The sequence below is a fragment of the Taudactylus pleione genome, unplaced genomic scaffold (genome assembly GCF_031769625.1).
Source record: "Taudactylus pleione unplaced genomic scaffold, aTauple2 ptg000977l, whole genome shotgun sequence".
Lineage (NCBI taxonomy): Eukaryota > Metazoa > Chordata > Amphibia > Anura > Myobatrachidae > Taudactylus > Taudactylus pleione.
The window spans coordinates 3172399-3191157 of NW_028285378.1; the positions used below are offsets into that span (position 1 = coordinate 3172399).

The window sequence follows — 18759 nt, forward strand, 5'->3', positions numbered from 1 at the left end:
TCCAGCAAGTGAGGCGCAGCAGGCGGAAAGCAGTGCTCCTCGGCGGCTCAATTTAGCGCAGCAGAGCTTGGCTAGCAATCCCTTTGAGAGAGGCAAGTCGGTTACTACTTTAGGGGGGAACCAAGTCTTCATCCTAGGGAGGGACCAGCACTGTGCCAGTTAAGGGGAGGTGGTACTACCCATGATAGCTTGCGCACGGGGTGGAAAACTCCACCCCATTTTTGGTAAAGCGAATAATTATTATGAGCTGTAGACCGAGGTAGCACTGCTTTTGCGCCACCAGGACTAATTAATTCAATTCTATTCCGATCTAAATAAATTTGGCTGTGACCTCTTTTTTCCAATTCTATACAGTTGTCTGTGTCTTATTTATTAGTTAAGTTAAGCTTAAGAGTGGTGTTTAAAATAATAAAACTATGGGTGACTTATGGGCATTGGGCTCCCCGGGTTACCAAATGTATACAAAAAAAACCCTGGCTGCTACAAGTTTAGCAATTGCACTACTTGATCTTATCTTGTGGCTTGTAAATGTTTCAAACACCCTCATACCAACAAATTGTATGATATACGTCATGTGCTTGACTTGAGGCTGTAATTGCTGCCAAAGGTGCATCAACAAAGTATTGAGCAAACACTTATGTACATGTGATTTCTTAGTTTTTTTTTTCATTAAGTTTGCAAAAATCGCCAAAAAACTTTTTACACGTGGTCATTATGGGGTATTGTGTGTAGAATTTTGAGGACAAAAAGAAATTTATTCCATTTTGGAATAAGGCTGTAACATAATAAAATGTGAAAAAAGTGAGGCGTTGTGAATACTTTCCGGATGCACTGTATATATGTGTATATATATATATATATGTGTATATATATATATATATATATATACATATATATATATATATACACACACACACATATACACACAGGCACAGTAGTTTAATGGACTTGGCTGATCATACTAGGTCAACCTCAGTCTCCACCCCTCGTGCTCGGCTCCACCCCCTCTCTGGAAACCCCTTCCTATAAATCCTACGTTTGCCCCAGAATCTTCAGCATCAAAATCTTCAGCATCATTACTACCCTGTGGCTTTGCAGCCAGAACCATACCACATAGTTTGCTCCAGCCCCCTATTACCTTCTGTCTGAAGTTCTTCTAGCAGCCTGGCCTGCTTGCTCTTCTTCATGGTATGACTCTGGCTCTTCCTTTCAGCAGTGTGGTGTCACTGACGTTGCGCAGCAAAAAAAAAATCCTTTGACCCGAACAAGCTACCTTGTCGCAAGGCCTGGCGTTGACTGTTCTCCACACTGGCACTGGCTCTCAGAGCACTTTCTGTGGGTAGGCATCTACAGATGTCACCTAACCTTCCTAACTAACATCAGTGGTACGCGTACCACCGGTTAAGAACAGCATATCTCAAGACACATTGCAAAGGAATTCTGCTTTAGAACAAGGGTACTTAAATACTGTAGGAGTACCTGTACTTGGGGGTTCCAAATGTTTAAGCTGGGAGTACGGCACATGCCCCACATGCAGTTGTTTCATACATTGTAGGATGTGCCTGTGTGCACTGCATATTACACTTTAAGAATGTATTTCTGCTCTTTTTTTAATTATTTTACTTTTAGTATTTTTAAGAGGGAAAATGAGGTGGATGGGTGAATTTTTCATTTCTTATATATGCTGATTTTATTTCTATTTTTTTGGTAAATTGTTTATTTAGGTTAGGGTAGATGATTTTTAATTTTTTAATACTGTATAGGACTTTAGGATGGTAGGTGTAACCGCCCATGAGTCTTATATCCTATGGTCCTACTTACTTCATTCATTCAGGGGTGTGTGTTGGGTGGAAAGGATAACCATTGTTCTAAAATGTATCTTCTGGACTCAGAGGAACAAATGGATAGTTTTACTAGAACAGTCCCTTACAAGAGAGTCCTATACCCTGTGAGCACTCTGTCTCCTCACCAGTTACTGCCACCGTTGCCAAGCAGGATGACGTTCCGTAGCTGTTGTGTGCCATACAGGTATATACCCCTTCATCCTCAGGAAGAGCATCCTGGACAGTTAGCTTTGCTAGCCCTTCCTCATATGTAGCACGAGCATACTGGATGGGCTGATCTGTGGTGGACAAAGAGTTAATAGTATTCATCTAATCAGAAAAATAATTCAGTTTGCTCATATTGTATCAAATATAACTATATTTGTTATAAAATAATGCACATATAATGTAAAGCTAAAATGCAGCCAGAACAGAGAGATATTTGAAGCTATCCTCCATGGGAATGTCACAATAAAAAGTAAAAGTGTAATCTATGCTAGTGGAACTGCAGCATTAGCTAGGTGATAATGCCCTCATGTGGCAGATAGCGGAACTGTTGAGTGCTGTAGACATGAGGATAGAAAAGCCAAATGCTTTCTTGTGTATATATTAGTTAAGTATTAAACAATATACATTTAATAATGAATAAAATAGGATACATCGGCTACTTCTGCTTTTTACAGTCTATGCCTACTTTCAAAAAGAGGAGACATTTTCAGTAGACATGTACTGTACTTAAAAGAAAAAAGATAATTTCTGCTTTTACCTATTTTTAGGCAATATTAATTTGAGATGGTTCATATTGGTTGCAGAACAGGTACATGTACTGCACTCAGCATGTAGCAGGGGTCTTTTCTGCACTGTATTGCCCCATATTTTTCTCCTTAGTAGTATTTCCCCTACAACTGTCTCAGTCACTCTGTGCTATTAGATATTATACCTCCTAGTGGGTTCTATAGAGTAGAGGCAGAAAATGGTGGCTCTGGGTAGCTTCAGATTAATTCTGTGTTAATTTGTGGCCACATACTCCGACCACAGAAATTCACAGAGAATAATAATAGGCAGTGATCGGGGTAGGTGAAAGAGCTACAAATCAACACCCATCTCACATATAGGCCTAATGACCATGGCAAGGGAACAAGAAAAACATAACAGGAACAGTTTTGTTCACTCTGGACATAAAATACATATCACTGGCTAAGAAGTTCTTTCCCGCAAATAAAAGATATTTAATCAATTTGAATAAAGTAAGAGATGGGTGAGAGGTATACCATTCATCAATTAGAGCATTATTACTATACATATTAACGTTGCCTTACATATTATCATGGCTAGTAACAGCAGTGTGAGGGTTATAGGTTACTGGATGTCCCAATGAAATAAGCAGTATCATCGCATGGTGCACTTGACAACTCTCTCACCATTTAGCAGCCATCCGATCTCCGGAGGTGGCTTCCCCTTCACAGTGCAGCCCAATACAAAGTCTTGTCCTTCCATCACAGAGCAACTCTTTAACAGCTGATCAAAACGTGGAGCCAACTGCTCTGCCGGTAACCCTGAAATAAGAAGGAAACACTATAAATATCAGAATACGTAAAGATTCATGTCATGAACACAAAATTAATACAAGACATAAAAAAACACAGAATTGATGCGTACAAGTATTTTGATAGTATACAAAGTTTAGGAATATCTTCTCATTTAATTAAGGGATGATGTTTCAAACCTTCTAAAGAAAGCAAGTTGAGAAGTTGGCCATAACAACCAATACGTTTCTATCAGTTTATAGAATGTACTTTATAAATTATACCTAAATGCTGATTGGTTCCTATGGACAACTCCACCTGTCCACTTTAAAAGATTTGATACATCTCTCCCTCTCCCAACACTTTAAATTCCAAAACTCTTCAAACACTTTGAAACTTTCCACATGCAGAATAATAATCCTCTTCACATAACAAACCAGACCTCTGTTATTATTTAGGCACAGATAGACAATCCACTTCCCCCATACTTCAGCATTATAATTCAGAAAGACACATTTTACTATTTATTTATGAAGATCACAATTTTGCTGCCCGGAAAGTTGGGACCCTCTAAGGCTGGAGAGAACTGGTCTTCTCCCTCGACTTTGCTTGGCACCTTCTAATGCCTGCACACATTATATTTTATGTATCTGCACACCAAGGTGCCCAACTAAGCTCTCAGCAGCTCACCCCCTCGAAGCTGCCTCAGCTGCCAGCACACCTAGATCCTCCCTACAGCTGCCAGCACACCTACAGTAGGTACCCCCCCCCCCTCAGCTATCTGCACCCCTAGGCACACTACACTCAGACACCTGAACACTAGGTCCCCCCTTAGATGCCAACACGCCTTGGTACATGTCATTAACTCATGTTTGGCATTTAGAGTCTAGCTACAAGACTGGTGACCTTTTGAATTGGACATTTTACAGCTGTACGTCCCACTGTCTTTAATCTGTGCCTTCAGCAAGTGAAATTAATTAAACAGATATCCCTACTTTATTTGCACTCCCTCCTTCTCTGTCACATGCGAGACATCTTTAAACCACTCAATCTGAGGTTCGGATTGTCCTGAAACTAGGAACACTAAGCAGAAATACATTCAAGGTGTCCATTATGCAGCTCCAGACAGCACTTCCCATACTCACCAGTTCAACACACAATATCTATATCACCAACAACATCACAATGGTATAGTGTAAACTGTAAATATCAGAAGAAAATTACATTATGGGTCACAATCTGGCAAAAACACTAACTTAATATAACACATCACTACTGGCATTACAAAGGTCTAACATACAGTGCAAAGAGAATTAAACTACTAATAATAAGCTTCGGAAGAATGGACCTCACAGTTATACAATATGATGTCCAGAATACAAACACAACTGTGAGAAGAGACAGTTGCAGCCACCAACAAAGCTTTGACATATCTTGCACACTGACCACAAGTTGAACAGTCCTGTACCAGTACCTAAAAGGCATTTGAAACAAAACTACTACATTCTAGAAGACTATTTGTATCAATACCTTTACACTGGAATTTGATATCACTGCCTTCAAACACCTCCTGACTAGACTGAGTAAGGTCAAAGTTTGGAACTGTTCCAAAGTCAGAAATGTGAGCCTCTGGCTCCCCCTTTTGGTGATCATCAGAAACAGGAGACACTTTCTGGATTACAGGGAACAGATCTGGCTTCTCCTCCTTCCATTTCCTAACATCACAACTGTACTCGGGAGGTGGATGGGGCTGGATTTTTACAGATTTTAGGGTAATGGTACTGGATGATTTCTGCTGAAACTTAATTTCACTAACAGTTGCAGAGGACTTGGATGTGACCTCCATAGGACTCTGGTGACAATATGACTGTGATATGACATCTTTTTTTTCAGAATTCGATTTGTTACTTGGAGAAGACTGGTGGCTTTGAGAGATGTTGTTTATTGACTGATAAGTGTTGGTGGCTTCTTTTGTCTCATCCAGTTTAGGTGTCAAGTAATTAGCTTTTTTCAAAGTTTCTTTGGTTGCAACATAAGGTATCTTTATGGGTGGGTCTAGTGGATATTTATTTTTCCTATCCATAATTGATGTTAAAGGGGTCTCTTTAAGACACAAATTTCTGGGTGTTAAAGAAGAAGTGTCCTTAAAAGATTCATCTGTACATTCATGGGAAGTTAGCATCACTAGTCCTGAGTCTTTCTGAGCAGGATCCTGCAACACATGAGTAGAAATACTGTTCATTTTGTTCAAGACTGAAGTGTGATTATAAGGGGTTTCTTGAGAAGCCATAGTCACTTTTGGTGTAGAATGGGATCTCATGTTTGACTCTATATTACTTGTATACCTTGAAGCGATGGTGCTTTTTTCTTTAGTCAGGGTATTTGCGGCATCTTTTGTGGACAGGGTGGGCCTTACCTTTGACTCTACACTATATGGGTAGTATGATGTAACGAAAGCAGTCTCTTTTGGAGAAACTTTATAAGTCTCTTTCTCAAAGGGGATTTTCATTTTTGAATGTGTTGTAAAAGTGTTGTGTGAAGCAGGGTCCGTAACTTTTGAGGCTTGGGTAAGAATTTCCTTAGAAGAGAATGGAAGATTTGCTTTTGACTCTAGAACAGAGGTGTATTGGTAAACTATGGCTGGTGTCTCTTTGGAAGAAATTCTGGCTGGTGGTTTTGGATAGTTGGTCTTGGAACCATGAATTGCAATATTTGTTAGAGGTGCCAATTTATCTTTCAGACCAGGAGATCCAGTCCTAGAGGGATAACCAAGATAATTGGAGGACACTGATGATGTTCTCTTTGACTGCACTACAGAGTGTTTTTTTGTAGAATCTGAAGTCGGCCCGCACTTGCCACTTGCACTCTCTGGAGTTTCAGCTTTATCTGCATTGATGACCCTCTGGGTTTTCAGACATCCATTTGATGTAATCTGTGTGGCAACAGTTTTGGCTGCTTGAGTCACAGAGTCCTCTACTGATGGAGTAGTTCTGGAAATAACAGATGTGCGAATTCAGTCATAAGAGTATGTTACTATGTAATATAGCAGTAAAGGCTGAAATTATCCATTAACATATGAAGTGTAGAGGAGCCACAAAGTGACATTGTAGAAAAGAAAACAAAAAAACTAAGCAAAATTTGAATGTTTTCTTCAAATATTTGCTTAATAAAGAGCAAACATTTATAAATGGAGGTTAGTTTTGCCACAAACTATAATGGTGTTTATACATGTAGTTATGCAATATAAATGACTATTCAGGTGTTTTTACATATTGAGAAATAGTGAATTATATTTTCCTCACCAACTCTTAATATTTGATAAATCAAATACACTATGTGGCAAATAACCCATCACAGATAAGTGAACATGAGTAAGTCAAGTTAATTTGAGGCACGTGTAGCTAATCAAGCACTTCATTGCTGGATCCTAGGGAAATTATTTAACCTCTGCATTAAGACAGAACATCTGTTCATGGACCATGCAACAGGACAATACTCTTAAGCAAAACCACAACTGAGTGGCTGAAAAGAAAATAACTAAGGTGTTGGCCAAGTCAAGGTCCAGATGTCAACCCCACTGAGCTGCTGCTTTAATATAGTGATTTCTAAACTAATGTAGTGTTATAAAGAAGTCAATATTCCTGAACTACAATGTAAAAGATGGATAAATGGATATAGAAAAACAACTACTACTACAACGTTATTAGTTATAAAGGTGGTTCCACAAGGTACTGAGTCATGGGGTGTGCGCTTGTACCTGGGCTCCATGTTGTTAAGATGGTGACTAAGGTACTCAGAGGTACTTTCCATTTTGCTGCGTCAACAACGGAAGGTCTCAATACTACATCTTGTAGTTTACAAATGTATTAAACTATGTATATTACTGTTTAGTACTGCAAAGATTTATTAAACTGTGTATATTGCTGTTTTAGTACTGCAAAGTCACAACAATGCACAGTGGCAGCAATATTATCAGGAATATTGGCAGCTAATTGCCACACTGGACAGTGGAGGGCTCCGGTAGCAGCAGCCAGATAACTCTTGCTCCAGGACACATCCACTCTCCCTGTGGAAACCAATTCTGGGAGAGCTAGTTCCTGAAGCAAAGACTATGATTTATCAATATTTAGGTCTTGGTGAGGACTAGATGATTATTAGTGTCATGATATTTCAAAACACAAATCTGGAAGGTGGTGTACATTCTTTTCATATATTCTATAAAAATTCCACAGCACACATACTGGGCATCAGTATTATAGGACAATAGTACTTTTCACATGGAATAGTAAAGGGGCAAACATACGTACCTATCTGCCTTGTCAGATTCTGTAAAGATAAAAAAGTATCTATCAAAAAGTATACTCTAAGAGATAACAGATAATATAGCCGCTGAAATCTAATACATAGACAACTATATACCGTTATGTCTATACATAGGAAAGAAAATAAAATGTCCCTGAATTGATGGAAATATCCCTACCCAATGTCCTTGTTACCACTGTCTGCTGTTGAGTACTGCCCATGCTACAATATTCACAACATATGGTACAATAAGTATATGAAAAGTTTGTGCAGCTATGTGAAGTTTTCAGAAAACTTTTTGGGATTCACCATTCAGGGGGATTGGCTTAACAGTGATGAGACATCCACATTTAGATTGAAATGACAATTTCTAGTCATAACACAGGATGAATTGTATCTCATACATTTTCTTAGGTGTTTATTCTGTGAGTTTCATTCCATAGCATAGATCAGTTCTCAGTGCATACACACAGTATCAGCACAGGCAATAATATTCAACTTGACTAAAAATAAAACCCAGCCATTGATTTAAAAAAAAAAAAACCCAAAAACATTTCTACAATAAATTAACATTAATCTCTTAAAATACTGAAATGGTCCAATGCAGTTAAAACTGCATAAATCACAATACAAAACTTGCAATTAAGCCAGACATTTTGGTTCAGGGAAACATTAAGAGGTATTGGCCAATTTCCCTCTCTGCCGTGCCATAGAACCAGCCAAGGGAGTAGGGATTAGCTCCCAGAGTTTATGAAAGTCACATTGTATTACTCATTTTTCACATTCAAAATAATTTGTAGAATCATTTTAGTTAATAATAAAGAAATGGCTGTACTTTAGTTTATCCAGACAGAAACCGCTATAAAGCAGGGAGTTCTTCTTTGGCGGTTTACCATTTGTCCCAGAAATAAACCAGAGGACTAAATGATTTTAAAAGGCAGTTCTAGCCATACAGACTAGTAATGAATGATTCAAATATTATACAGGATGAAGATTACTGTTCTGTCTGGTTCCACAAACAAACCGTTATGTCCAGGGAGATTATTGTGTAGCAAAGTCTACAGAAGTAACCTATACAAGGGTTTATATAAGAAATACTTTCTAAAAAGTGAGAAATGGGCTGGAGTCTATTGCAAGAAATAATCCTCAATAATATTTTAATCCAAAAACTGTTATTCAGTGATAAATATGTATATAGCTTCTGATTCCTTTAATGTGGCAGCAATTTGGAACAACTCAATTGCTAACTTCATCGCAAGCTATGAGGCCTCATGCTGCCTAGGGCATCGCAGTGCCCTAGTGCACCTCCATGCAACAGTGTTCAAACGCACTGGCACGCCTGTGTTCAGCCGATCACCCCCCTGTTACCACCCACAAACGGCACTTCCTGTCAATCACTCTGCGATGGGTCTGCGTAGTCACAATGGCAATTTCGCGCAGTATGCAAAAATTGGCAGATAGCGTGCGTATTAGCAACTGTGGGCCTGATTCAGAGCCGCTCGTAAGCGGCCGCTCGTTCGCTCTGAGCGATGTTCGCACATCTGTGCATGCGTATGGGTCGTAATGCGCATGCGCCAACCAGTCAGTGCGGTCGGAAAGCGTGTGTTCACAAAATTGCGAGTGCCTGCTAATGTGAGTGACAGAATAAGGCGTTTGTGGGTGGTAACAGGGGAAGGTGCTTGAAAACGGGGAGTGGAGATCCGAATGCAGGCATGCCAAACGGTCAAAACGGGCGTTTTAAGGGTGTGCATAATTAACAAAGCAGCGTCATCGACCACGTCACTTGGTTGTCTCTTAGCCTGAACTGTTCGCAAGATTAATCTAATAAATAGCGGAGATGACATATGATGCGAGCGGCCAGGGGGCGTCTTGTCAAAATAGCGAGCGCATGTTTCGTTCACTCGCTCAGACATAGAGGCGTCAACAGACCGCAAAGAGCGAGCGCTCAATTTAAATAGCCGGCCCCTTTTTCTGAACGAGCGAGCGCAAATAGTGTCCGGCTCTGAATCAGGCCCTGTGTTCCTTGTTGAATCAGGCCCATAGATAATATTTCTAGAATAATAAAGTAATTATGGATTGAACACTGTATTGATCATATGATGGATGTTATGACTTTCATAGGGTTTCTGAAAAGGTTTGTGTTTCTAAACATTTGTTTGCACTGTATTAACAACTACAGTGAGAGATTTTAACCCACTGGTGGATCATACTCACCTTGGACAACGAGCTCAGTGGATACAAAGCTTTTCCCACAGTTGTTTACTACCGAACAGGTATAAATTCCAGTGTCCACTTCAGACACTCCCTGAATTTCAAAGAAATACACCCCGGACTTGTTGTACATCTTGTATCGGCCTTCATTTAGAAGCTGAACACGATCCTGCATTAGACAAAGTAAACGGAGAGTCCTCTCACTACATGCAGCAAGAAGTAAATCATTTCGTATAAAACATAGAGAAATGGAAAATGATACTGTAAAGAAGCATATTTTCTGTTACTCAGTATTATGTTTCATGTTTTTTTCTATTTCTTAATCTGAGCAAATTCACATTAATGCTATGTAATTATAAGGAACCATCAGTATACAACATATACATACCTCTCCCTATTGTATTATTTAAACTATGCAATTATCATTAGATTTTTATTATGCAGTAGAAGAGGTCTGGAACCCACCCACAATTGCATATTGGCATTGTGATTATGGTTGCTCCTTACGCTCATGAGCCAAAACATTATGAGCACTCCCACATGATATACAGTATAAGACGGTAGCCTGCATGTGGAATGCACAAGGTATGGGCAGGTGTAAAGATCTGAGTAAATTTGATATGGATATTTGAAAGGAGATGTGAGCACTCTTTGTAGTGTGTACATAGAAAAAAATGCTAAAACATAACTTTTTTTTGGTAATACAATTGACTAATAAAAAAATAGGGGGGGATTAAGTAGAGTGCTTAGTGCTCAAAGGTGTGGGGAAGGATATGGGATAAAAATCCCTACAAAATGGCATAATTTAAACAAAACTACATTTATGACATATAAACTTACAATACACACAGATAAAGTTTACACATATAGGCAAGTCGCCCTATGACCATCAAGTATTGCACAATTGCTGAGACAATAAAAGGTGTGAGAATAGTCAGAGTAACTAGATCTTATGCTGATCAGCATTTAATTAGTACCGAGAGATGTACTTGGAACATGTTACCCTGAAGGTGCGTACACACTAGACAATATTTTGCACGATTCGACAGATTTCGACGCATCAGAGCGACAAATCGTGTAAAATATGTCCAAATCATGAGTGTCCACTCACGATGTCGATGCACGCGCCAGCCGGTTGTACATCGCATCTTCAGATCTTGCCTACAGCAGGCAAGATCTGCCAATCTCGTACACGACGCACTGGAAATAGTTAGGATCGTTGCTCAGATTGGACACTTTTTAGCACCATATCATGTCCTGGAGTGCCGGGAGCTGACGGGGAGAGTTCCAGGGAAATCACTCACAATATCGCATCGTGAGCACATCGTCTAGTGTGTACGAACCTTTAGAAACAACAGCAAATATCGGCACATTTAGTCAGTTTTTAATTTCTGCTTTTGTTTGTTATACTCAAAGGATTGAACAAACAATGACATAATTACTGTACTGGTATTGTGACTGATAGAAAGGGAAAAAAGGCAGTAGTATATTGCGTATATAACAGCAAAACACCTGCATTAGGAATTATCTAAAGTACATTATTTAAGAATATCTAGTGTAAATGATGCTGCTGTTATAAAGTCTTATCTAAGTCATCATAATGATCTGATGAATACTGAATACTACAGCCCTATATATACAATCAGCATTAATACATCAGTAGGTCCTCATGTACGAAGATACTTTAATATAAAGTGCAGATCCTGCAAGCTACAATGTCCTTGTCAGTCATTTAATATCTCTGTTTATAACCAAGTATATGAATGAAATGCAGATTCCCCTGTACTGAATAAATAAAGTGCAAATGCTGTAAAACCTCAGAGAACTTGTTTAACAAACCAAATTGCTATCACAGTACAGTGGGTCAAGTACAAAAGTGGGTCATGCGGTGCAAATAAAGCAAAATTACTGTGCAAATCAAGCAGAGAAATACCACTAATAAATTGCAAGTGCTATTTGGACTGAGGACATCACCTTTAAACAGCTATTCATTTAGAAAAACATTCTTCATGTAAATAATGAATATAAATAATGGTCATAAGCAAACTTGGACACATTGTTGCCCCGTGACTGCGCACTACATGACACCCCTATACAAAGTTTATTTATGACCATTATTTATTTTCACTATTTACATCAAGAATGTTTTTCTAACATAGTTATGATTTCACTCTATGGAGCAGCACCACTGCCACCCACTCAGTATTTTTAATACTAGCCCTTAATCATAGGTATAGTAGTTTAATAACTTATACTTACCTGTGCGACAATACCCAACTGCCTATGCCCTCTTACTAGATAATAGTCTGACTTTAAAAAGGACCAATACAGTATTACTAGACGACTGGTCAGAGCATTTCTGAAACGGCAAGGCTTGTTCATGGTCACCCATTGGAGGGAAAAATTACAAACCGACAGGGTATTACCTTTCAAGACTCATCGAATCCTGCTGTGTATGGAGCTGTATAGTTGCTGACCAATCTGAGTGTTCATGCTAACCATGTCCACCTTTGATAGAGCCTACTATGACCACGCAAGCGTCAAGATTGGACCTTGGATCGCCTGGTTTGGTAAATCCTGTTTTCTATTGCATCATGTGGACAGCTGGGTATGTGTGCGTCATTACCTAGTGAAAAGATGGCACCAAGAAAAGAAGCCTGTGGATATAATGTGATGCTTTAGGCAATGTTCTTCTGGACAATCCTGAGTCCAGTCATTGATGTGGATGTTAATTTGATGTGTACTCCCTACCTGAATACAGACAGGGATGGATTGGCCATCTGTTTTCTCTGGCACATGTGAGAAGGGCCGATGGCCTGGTGGGCCAGTCCGGCCACCCAAAAGCCTGGACGAGTAGGTCCATCTCATTTAGAGAGACAGATCTTACTGTGATGCCACACCCCCATGACTCACGGCACCCCCGTGAAGTGTGACCATGCCCCTTTTTCCATGAGCGTAGGAAGGGATGCTGGACCCAAATTATAGCCCCAGTCCGTCCCTGCCTTCAGGTCCCACTGGAGATTCCCTTCCACTCTCTTGTTCTGTATAAAATAAAAACAAAACCCTGGCTGTATTTATATGATCTTCTCAGCTTTTCCCTTCATCGCGTTTGCAGGGCCTTTTAGTCTTTTTTTTTTAGCCCTTGGTCATTACTATTTCCCCCCAGCAGACGGCTTGGGGCTATGGGCCTGATTCAGAGTTGTATGCGTACACTGCCACTGCTAACTGTGTGTACACAGCCAGGGGCACAGAGAGGGGGGGCGGGGTGCGGGTACTCAAGAGCCCGGGCTTCCTGAGGGACCCAGCAGGGGACCGGGTCCGGCGCCGCCTCCCCTCCCTTCGCACTCCCTCACAGCAGCCCAGCACACAGCGTGTGCTGAGCTTCAGTGGGGGACTGCTCGTGGCTGCTGAGCAGCAGCCACAGCACTCTCCTATGCCTGTGGGGGGGGAGCAATCACACTGATCGCGCCCCCCTGGCTTTGCGCCGGGCTTCGCGGCGCCGCAAAAGTGTGGCTTTTTTTCCCCTCCAGGGGACGTGGTCACGTCTCCCACGATTAGGCCATGCCCCCTCTATACCTGGGCCCGGCAAGGCTTTCTACCGCCCTGTACACAGCTGCTATGCAAAAATACTCAAATGTTGGGAAATACACAAAAAGTTCTGATGGGATGTGTTCTAGCCTAATTCTAAATTTAAATATAAAACAAAGTTGCCCAGTATTTGTTCTCTACATGCGAAAGTATTTACATTGCATGTAAAATAAATGCATTTGCAACCCTTGTTATGCAAAATGGATTGTTACAGGAGTAAATTGCTCCTTTTTTATTTGATCTTAAATCTCAATCAGTCACTGTATGAACTACATAAAAACATTACAACAGTCGTAAAAATGTAGGTGCACTGTATAATTTGTCTGTAAGTAGAACACATTTTAATGAAACATTGTCAAACATCACACGTAGGGCCATTGCCAGTTGGCGAGAGGATTTTGGAGAAATCCTACTACTGATCTAATTCAAGGATCCAGGCAAATATTAGGTTAAATAAAACATTTGGGTGATTTGACAATGATAAATGCATTTGTATGAAACATGAAAAGGACTAGGACTTGCAGAAGAAAAATATTGTTTTCAACTAAGTGGAATTGGTTCTTTAATATATTACCGGGTCCTTTCCAAAGAAAATCTAAATTCTGACAGGTGATTGAATGTGAAACTAATCTAATTTCTTTATTTTGGAAGAGTTTCAAAAGTAGATGCAGAGTTTTCTGAAATCCTAAATGAAAAGTAGTATACAATGGTCAGCAACAAATGAAACAATGTGTCGGGGAGGCACAGACTTTGTAAAGGGTAATTGGAAGGCGGTGTCTTCATTAGAATTAAATTTCTCAATTAAAAATAAAAAAAAGGAATACACAGTACCACACATAAAATGTCAACTGATGGTGATATCTATGGATTAAGTGCCTCAAGTTTAGTTTTATGTAACTTCTACAGCAACAAAACTGCATTTTCGCACAAAGAAACACAGTGTCACAACTCACGGATAAAGAATGGATGCTGACCACTATTTTGAACATAGTGTTGTGGATTGGAGTCTAACGTGCCGATGGTATTCACCAGGGATCCCCGCAAGGAGGTTTGATTTAGCTGCATTCGACACACAAGTCACGGCCCTCAGACTAGGTTCCCTAATATAAGTGTTGGCATTTACTGAACTGGAGTAGAGTACAATTATTATTATTATCCTTTATTTATATGGCGCCACAAGTGTTCCGCAGCGCCTTACATAGAACTAATAGGTGAACAAGAAACAAGTAACTTACAGTACATTACAGTGCAGGACAAGGACACGGTTTATATACATTGCTGCAATAGCGATTAAAGAACTCACGATAAGCAGCCGGGAGATGAAAATGAACAGTGCAGTCAACAAGCCGGATCGAAACCAAAAGGATAAGACGGTACCAGGGAGCAGACGTATGAGGGTCACGGAGAATAGCCAAGGGTCAAACCAGAATACCAAGCACAGTACCAGGCAGCAAACGAAGTAGAGTCATGAACAAAGCCAAGGTCAGGAAAGAGCAGTAGAATAATGAACAGGAATGCTGGAGTAAGATTTGGGAGCCTATACTCTGGTACAGGAGACTTCCTTAAATAGACAAGGCTTGAATTTTCACTTCCTGTGATGTCACCTAATGGTGTGTTTGGCCCTTTAACTTCTCACAGGTCAGCGCGAGCGCCCCCAGGGGAGCCGCGGCCACCTGCACTCTGATCCTGGATGCCGGGGGAGGAAGCTGGATGACAGAGCAGCAGGTGCCGGGGACTCCCCACCCACTACCCTGCTGCTAACCTATACTGCCAGACCCGGTAAGTTTGTGCCAGTGTCCGGCACACTGTGACATTACCTCTTCCTCTAGAGGTGGGCACTGAACACCCGTCAAATGGCTTGCGATGGAACTCCTGGTGGGATTTCCGAAGAAGTTGAAGTGCGTGAATATCCTAACCTTTGACCCAACAGCGTTCTTCAAGACCATATCCTTTCCAGTCCACTAAGAATTGGACTGTACCTTGAGAGATTCTGGAGTCCAGAATATGTTTCACTTCATACTCCTCCTGTTGGTCCACAGAAATAGCCAAAGGACATCGCAGGGTATCGAAAACAGATTAAGAACCAGCAGTTTCAGGAGAGAGATATGGAAAACATTTGGTATTTTAAACATGCCAGGCAGTCTCAAACGTTATGCCACTCGGTTGATCAAAAGGTCCAATGAGCAAATTTCATTGTGGGCAGCTTTAATCGCAGATGTTTAGCTTTACAACCAGACCCTTCTTCCTCTTGTCTGCAAACAGTTTGTATCTAGAAGAGGCCTTGCACAAGTTCCTCTTTATTGTGGGCAAATTCTGGCCATGGCAACATGGATACCCAATCATCCTGATTGGCTGAAACATATAACCAGATAAACTTATCCAGATCCTGGTTTACTTGCTTCATCTGACCATTGCTTTGGGTGTAATAGGCTGATGAGAAACTCAGGTTAACTCCAAATCATTTACAAAATTTAGATGTAAATTATACCCTGAGGTCTGAGACGATATCCTTGGGGAACCCATGCAGCCTGAAGATTTTTCTTATGTATACTTTAGCCAATTTCAGAGCTAAGGGAAGACCTTTTAATGGAACAAAATGAGCCCCCTTGGAAAATCTGTCCACCACGACTCAGATAGTATTGAAGCCTTGGCAGGTCAGTTAATCCATGACAAAGTCCATGGACATATGTGATCAAGGACGATCAGGTACTGATAATGGATATAGACATTCCTAGGGTGGGATGGGACTTTGTGTTGAGCACAGATAGTACAGGCTGCCACAAAATCCTTGATAGCTTGATGGACAGCGCACCACCAATAATTTCTGAAGATTAACTCCTGGGTTTTTTTCACTCCTGCATGTCCAGTGAAGCGTGAACTATGTGCCCATTGAAATAACTTCACACAGAGTTCTGGTGCTACAAGTGTCTTCCCTGGAAGAATTTTGACTTTGTTGGACACCGCTAAAAAACAAGTAGGATCCAGAATAGGTTTATCTTCCCGAACTTCATCCTCGGTGGAACAGAATGCCCGGGACAAAGCGTCAACTTTAGTGTTTTTACTATCTGGGTGTTAGGTGATAACCAAGGTCAAGAGATCAAAAAAAAAAGTAACCACCTGGACTGATGGTAATTCAAGCAATGAGCTGTGTTGAGGTACATTAGATTCTTGTGGTCAGTATAAACCGTCAAAGGGAATTTTGCACCTTGAAGCAGGTAATGCCATTCTTGCAGAGCCAGATTGAGTGCCAACAGTTCCGTATCTCCGAATGCATGTAGTTATTCTCTGGTGCTGAAAATTTTCAAGAAAAGTAGCCACAAGAGTACTAACTTTCCTTCTTTGTCTTTTTGCAAGAGCACTGTACCAACCCCAACTGTAGATGTATCTACTTCCAAAGAGAATGGCTGGTCACAGTTAAGCTGTCTTAGAATGGGCACTAATGTAAAACACTGCTTTAAGCAAATGAATGCTACTTCCACCACTGAAGGCCATACCCTGGTATCCTGACCCTTTTTCGTGAGAGCGGTGATGGCAACTGCAACAGATTAATAGTTCCTGAAGAACTGCAGAAAAAAGTTACAAAAGCTCACAAAATATTGTATCTCCTTCAACCCCACTGGACAAGGCCAACTGACACTGGCAGAGAGCTTCTCCAGGTCCATCCGGAGGCTAAAACCTAAAATGATGTATACCAGGAATGCCAGTTCCTTTTGCTTGAAGGAACCTTTCTCTAATTTGCAAACAAGCTGGTTAGCCCTGAGTCGAGATAGCACCTCACATACATGCTGGCGATGGCTTTCTATATCTTTGGAAAATATCAGAATATCATCAAGGTATACCACCACATACTTGTATAACAGGTCTCGGAAAATGTTATTCATATAATTTTGGAAAACAGCTGAGGCATTACTTAATCCAAAAGGCATGACCAAATATTCGTAGTGCCCATCATGGATATTGAAAGCCGTCTTTAACTCATCCCCTGATTGGATTTTGATTAGATTGTAGACCCCGTGAAGATCCAACTTGGAAAAAATCTTTGCCCCTTATATGCGATCAAAGAGTTCTGAGTCAGGGGTAGTGGGTACCTGTCCTTGATAGTGATGGCATTCAGGCCCCAGTAATCAATACACAGTCTTAGACCTCCATCCTTCTTTTGAACAAAGAAAAGACCAGCTCCTGCGGGTGATTTAGATTCTCTTATAAACCCACGTTCAAAATTCTCCTTGATGTATTCAGCAACAGCCGAGGTCTCTGGAAGCGAGAGAGAGAAGACTCTTCCACGAGGAGGTATTTTGCCAGATAACAGATATATAGCGCAATCACACACCCGATGAGTAGGCAGAGTCTCAGAAGCTTTCTTGCTGAACTCATCCCTGAATGACTGATGCGGGACTGGTAGAGATTCACCTGGGGAGATAGTCGAACTCTGGTTGGTACGATGTGGAGGTCAAATTATTGCTAAGCACCTCTGATGGCATTGAGAGCCCCATGAAAAAATTTGGGGTTCTTCCCAATCTAACTTGGGAGCGTGCTTACGTAACCATGGAAGACCCAGGATGACCGGACTCTCAGCTGATGGAAGGATATAGAAGGAAATTATTCCAACCTTCAAAGTAATTTTTGATGTCCTAGAGCGGATGGTAGCCATTTATTCCCATCCACTCCGATGATGCAGAGTGGAATCTGAAGAGACACACTAGTGATTCCAAACTGTTGGACCTTTTTGGCTGTGATAAAATTACCGTCGGCGCCAGAGTCCAAAAAATCCTTCAAGGTTCAATGATTGCTTCCAGCAGCACACAGTCAAATCAATAATGAACTGGGAAGCAGAGTTTTCTTTTGGGGTGTGCCTAAATGCACCTACAATAACCTGACCACCCCTCGATCAATTAGACCTTTGCGTTTCCTTGATGTTTAGTACAGCCATAGAGAAGATGACCTGGTTTGCCACAGTACAAACATAGTTTGTTCTTGACCCTACTCTCCCTCTATGTGGCAAGTAGATGTGATGTCCCGATCTGCATGGGTTCTTCGGAAGACTCAACCGGAGTTGTGAAACTGAAGTGCCGAGACTGTTCCCTCTCTTGTGCTCTTTCTCTGTGGTGAAGGTCCACTCAGATACACAAGGATATCAGGTTGTCCAGAGATGTTGGCAAGTCCTTGGATGCCAATACATCGTTAAACTGCTCTGACAGACCTTGCATAAAGGCAGCAACCAAGGCTTCATTGTTCCACCCTAACTCTGAAGCAAGGGTTCAGAATTGCACAGCATATTGTCCTGCAGATTGGTTGCCTTGCTTCAGCTG

General features: G+C 40.9%; 1 protein-coding gene across 1 annotated transcript in view; it reads right to left on the bottom strand.

The window, feature by feature from the left end:
• MYLK (myosin light chain kinase) overlaps positions 1-18759 on the bottom strand; it is an 807913-nt gene that overhangs the window by 441058 nt on the left and 348096 nt on the right. Inside the window, exons 7-11 of the mRNA XM_088460742.1 lie at positions 9866-10031; positions 7657-7675; positions 4880-6339; positions 3245-3379; positions 1970-2122 (exon numbers count right to left, since the gene is read on the bottom strand). Coding sequence (XP_088316868.1) covers positions 1970-2122; positions 3245-3379; positions 4880-6339; positions 7657-7675; positions 9866-10031 — 1933 coding nt within the window. The remainder of the gene's footprint in view (positions 1-1969; positions 2123-3244; positions 3380-4879; positions 6340-7656; positions 7676-9865; positions 10032-18759) is intronic.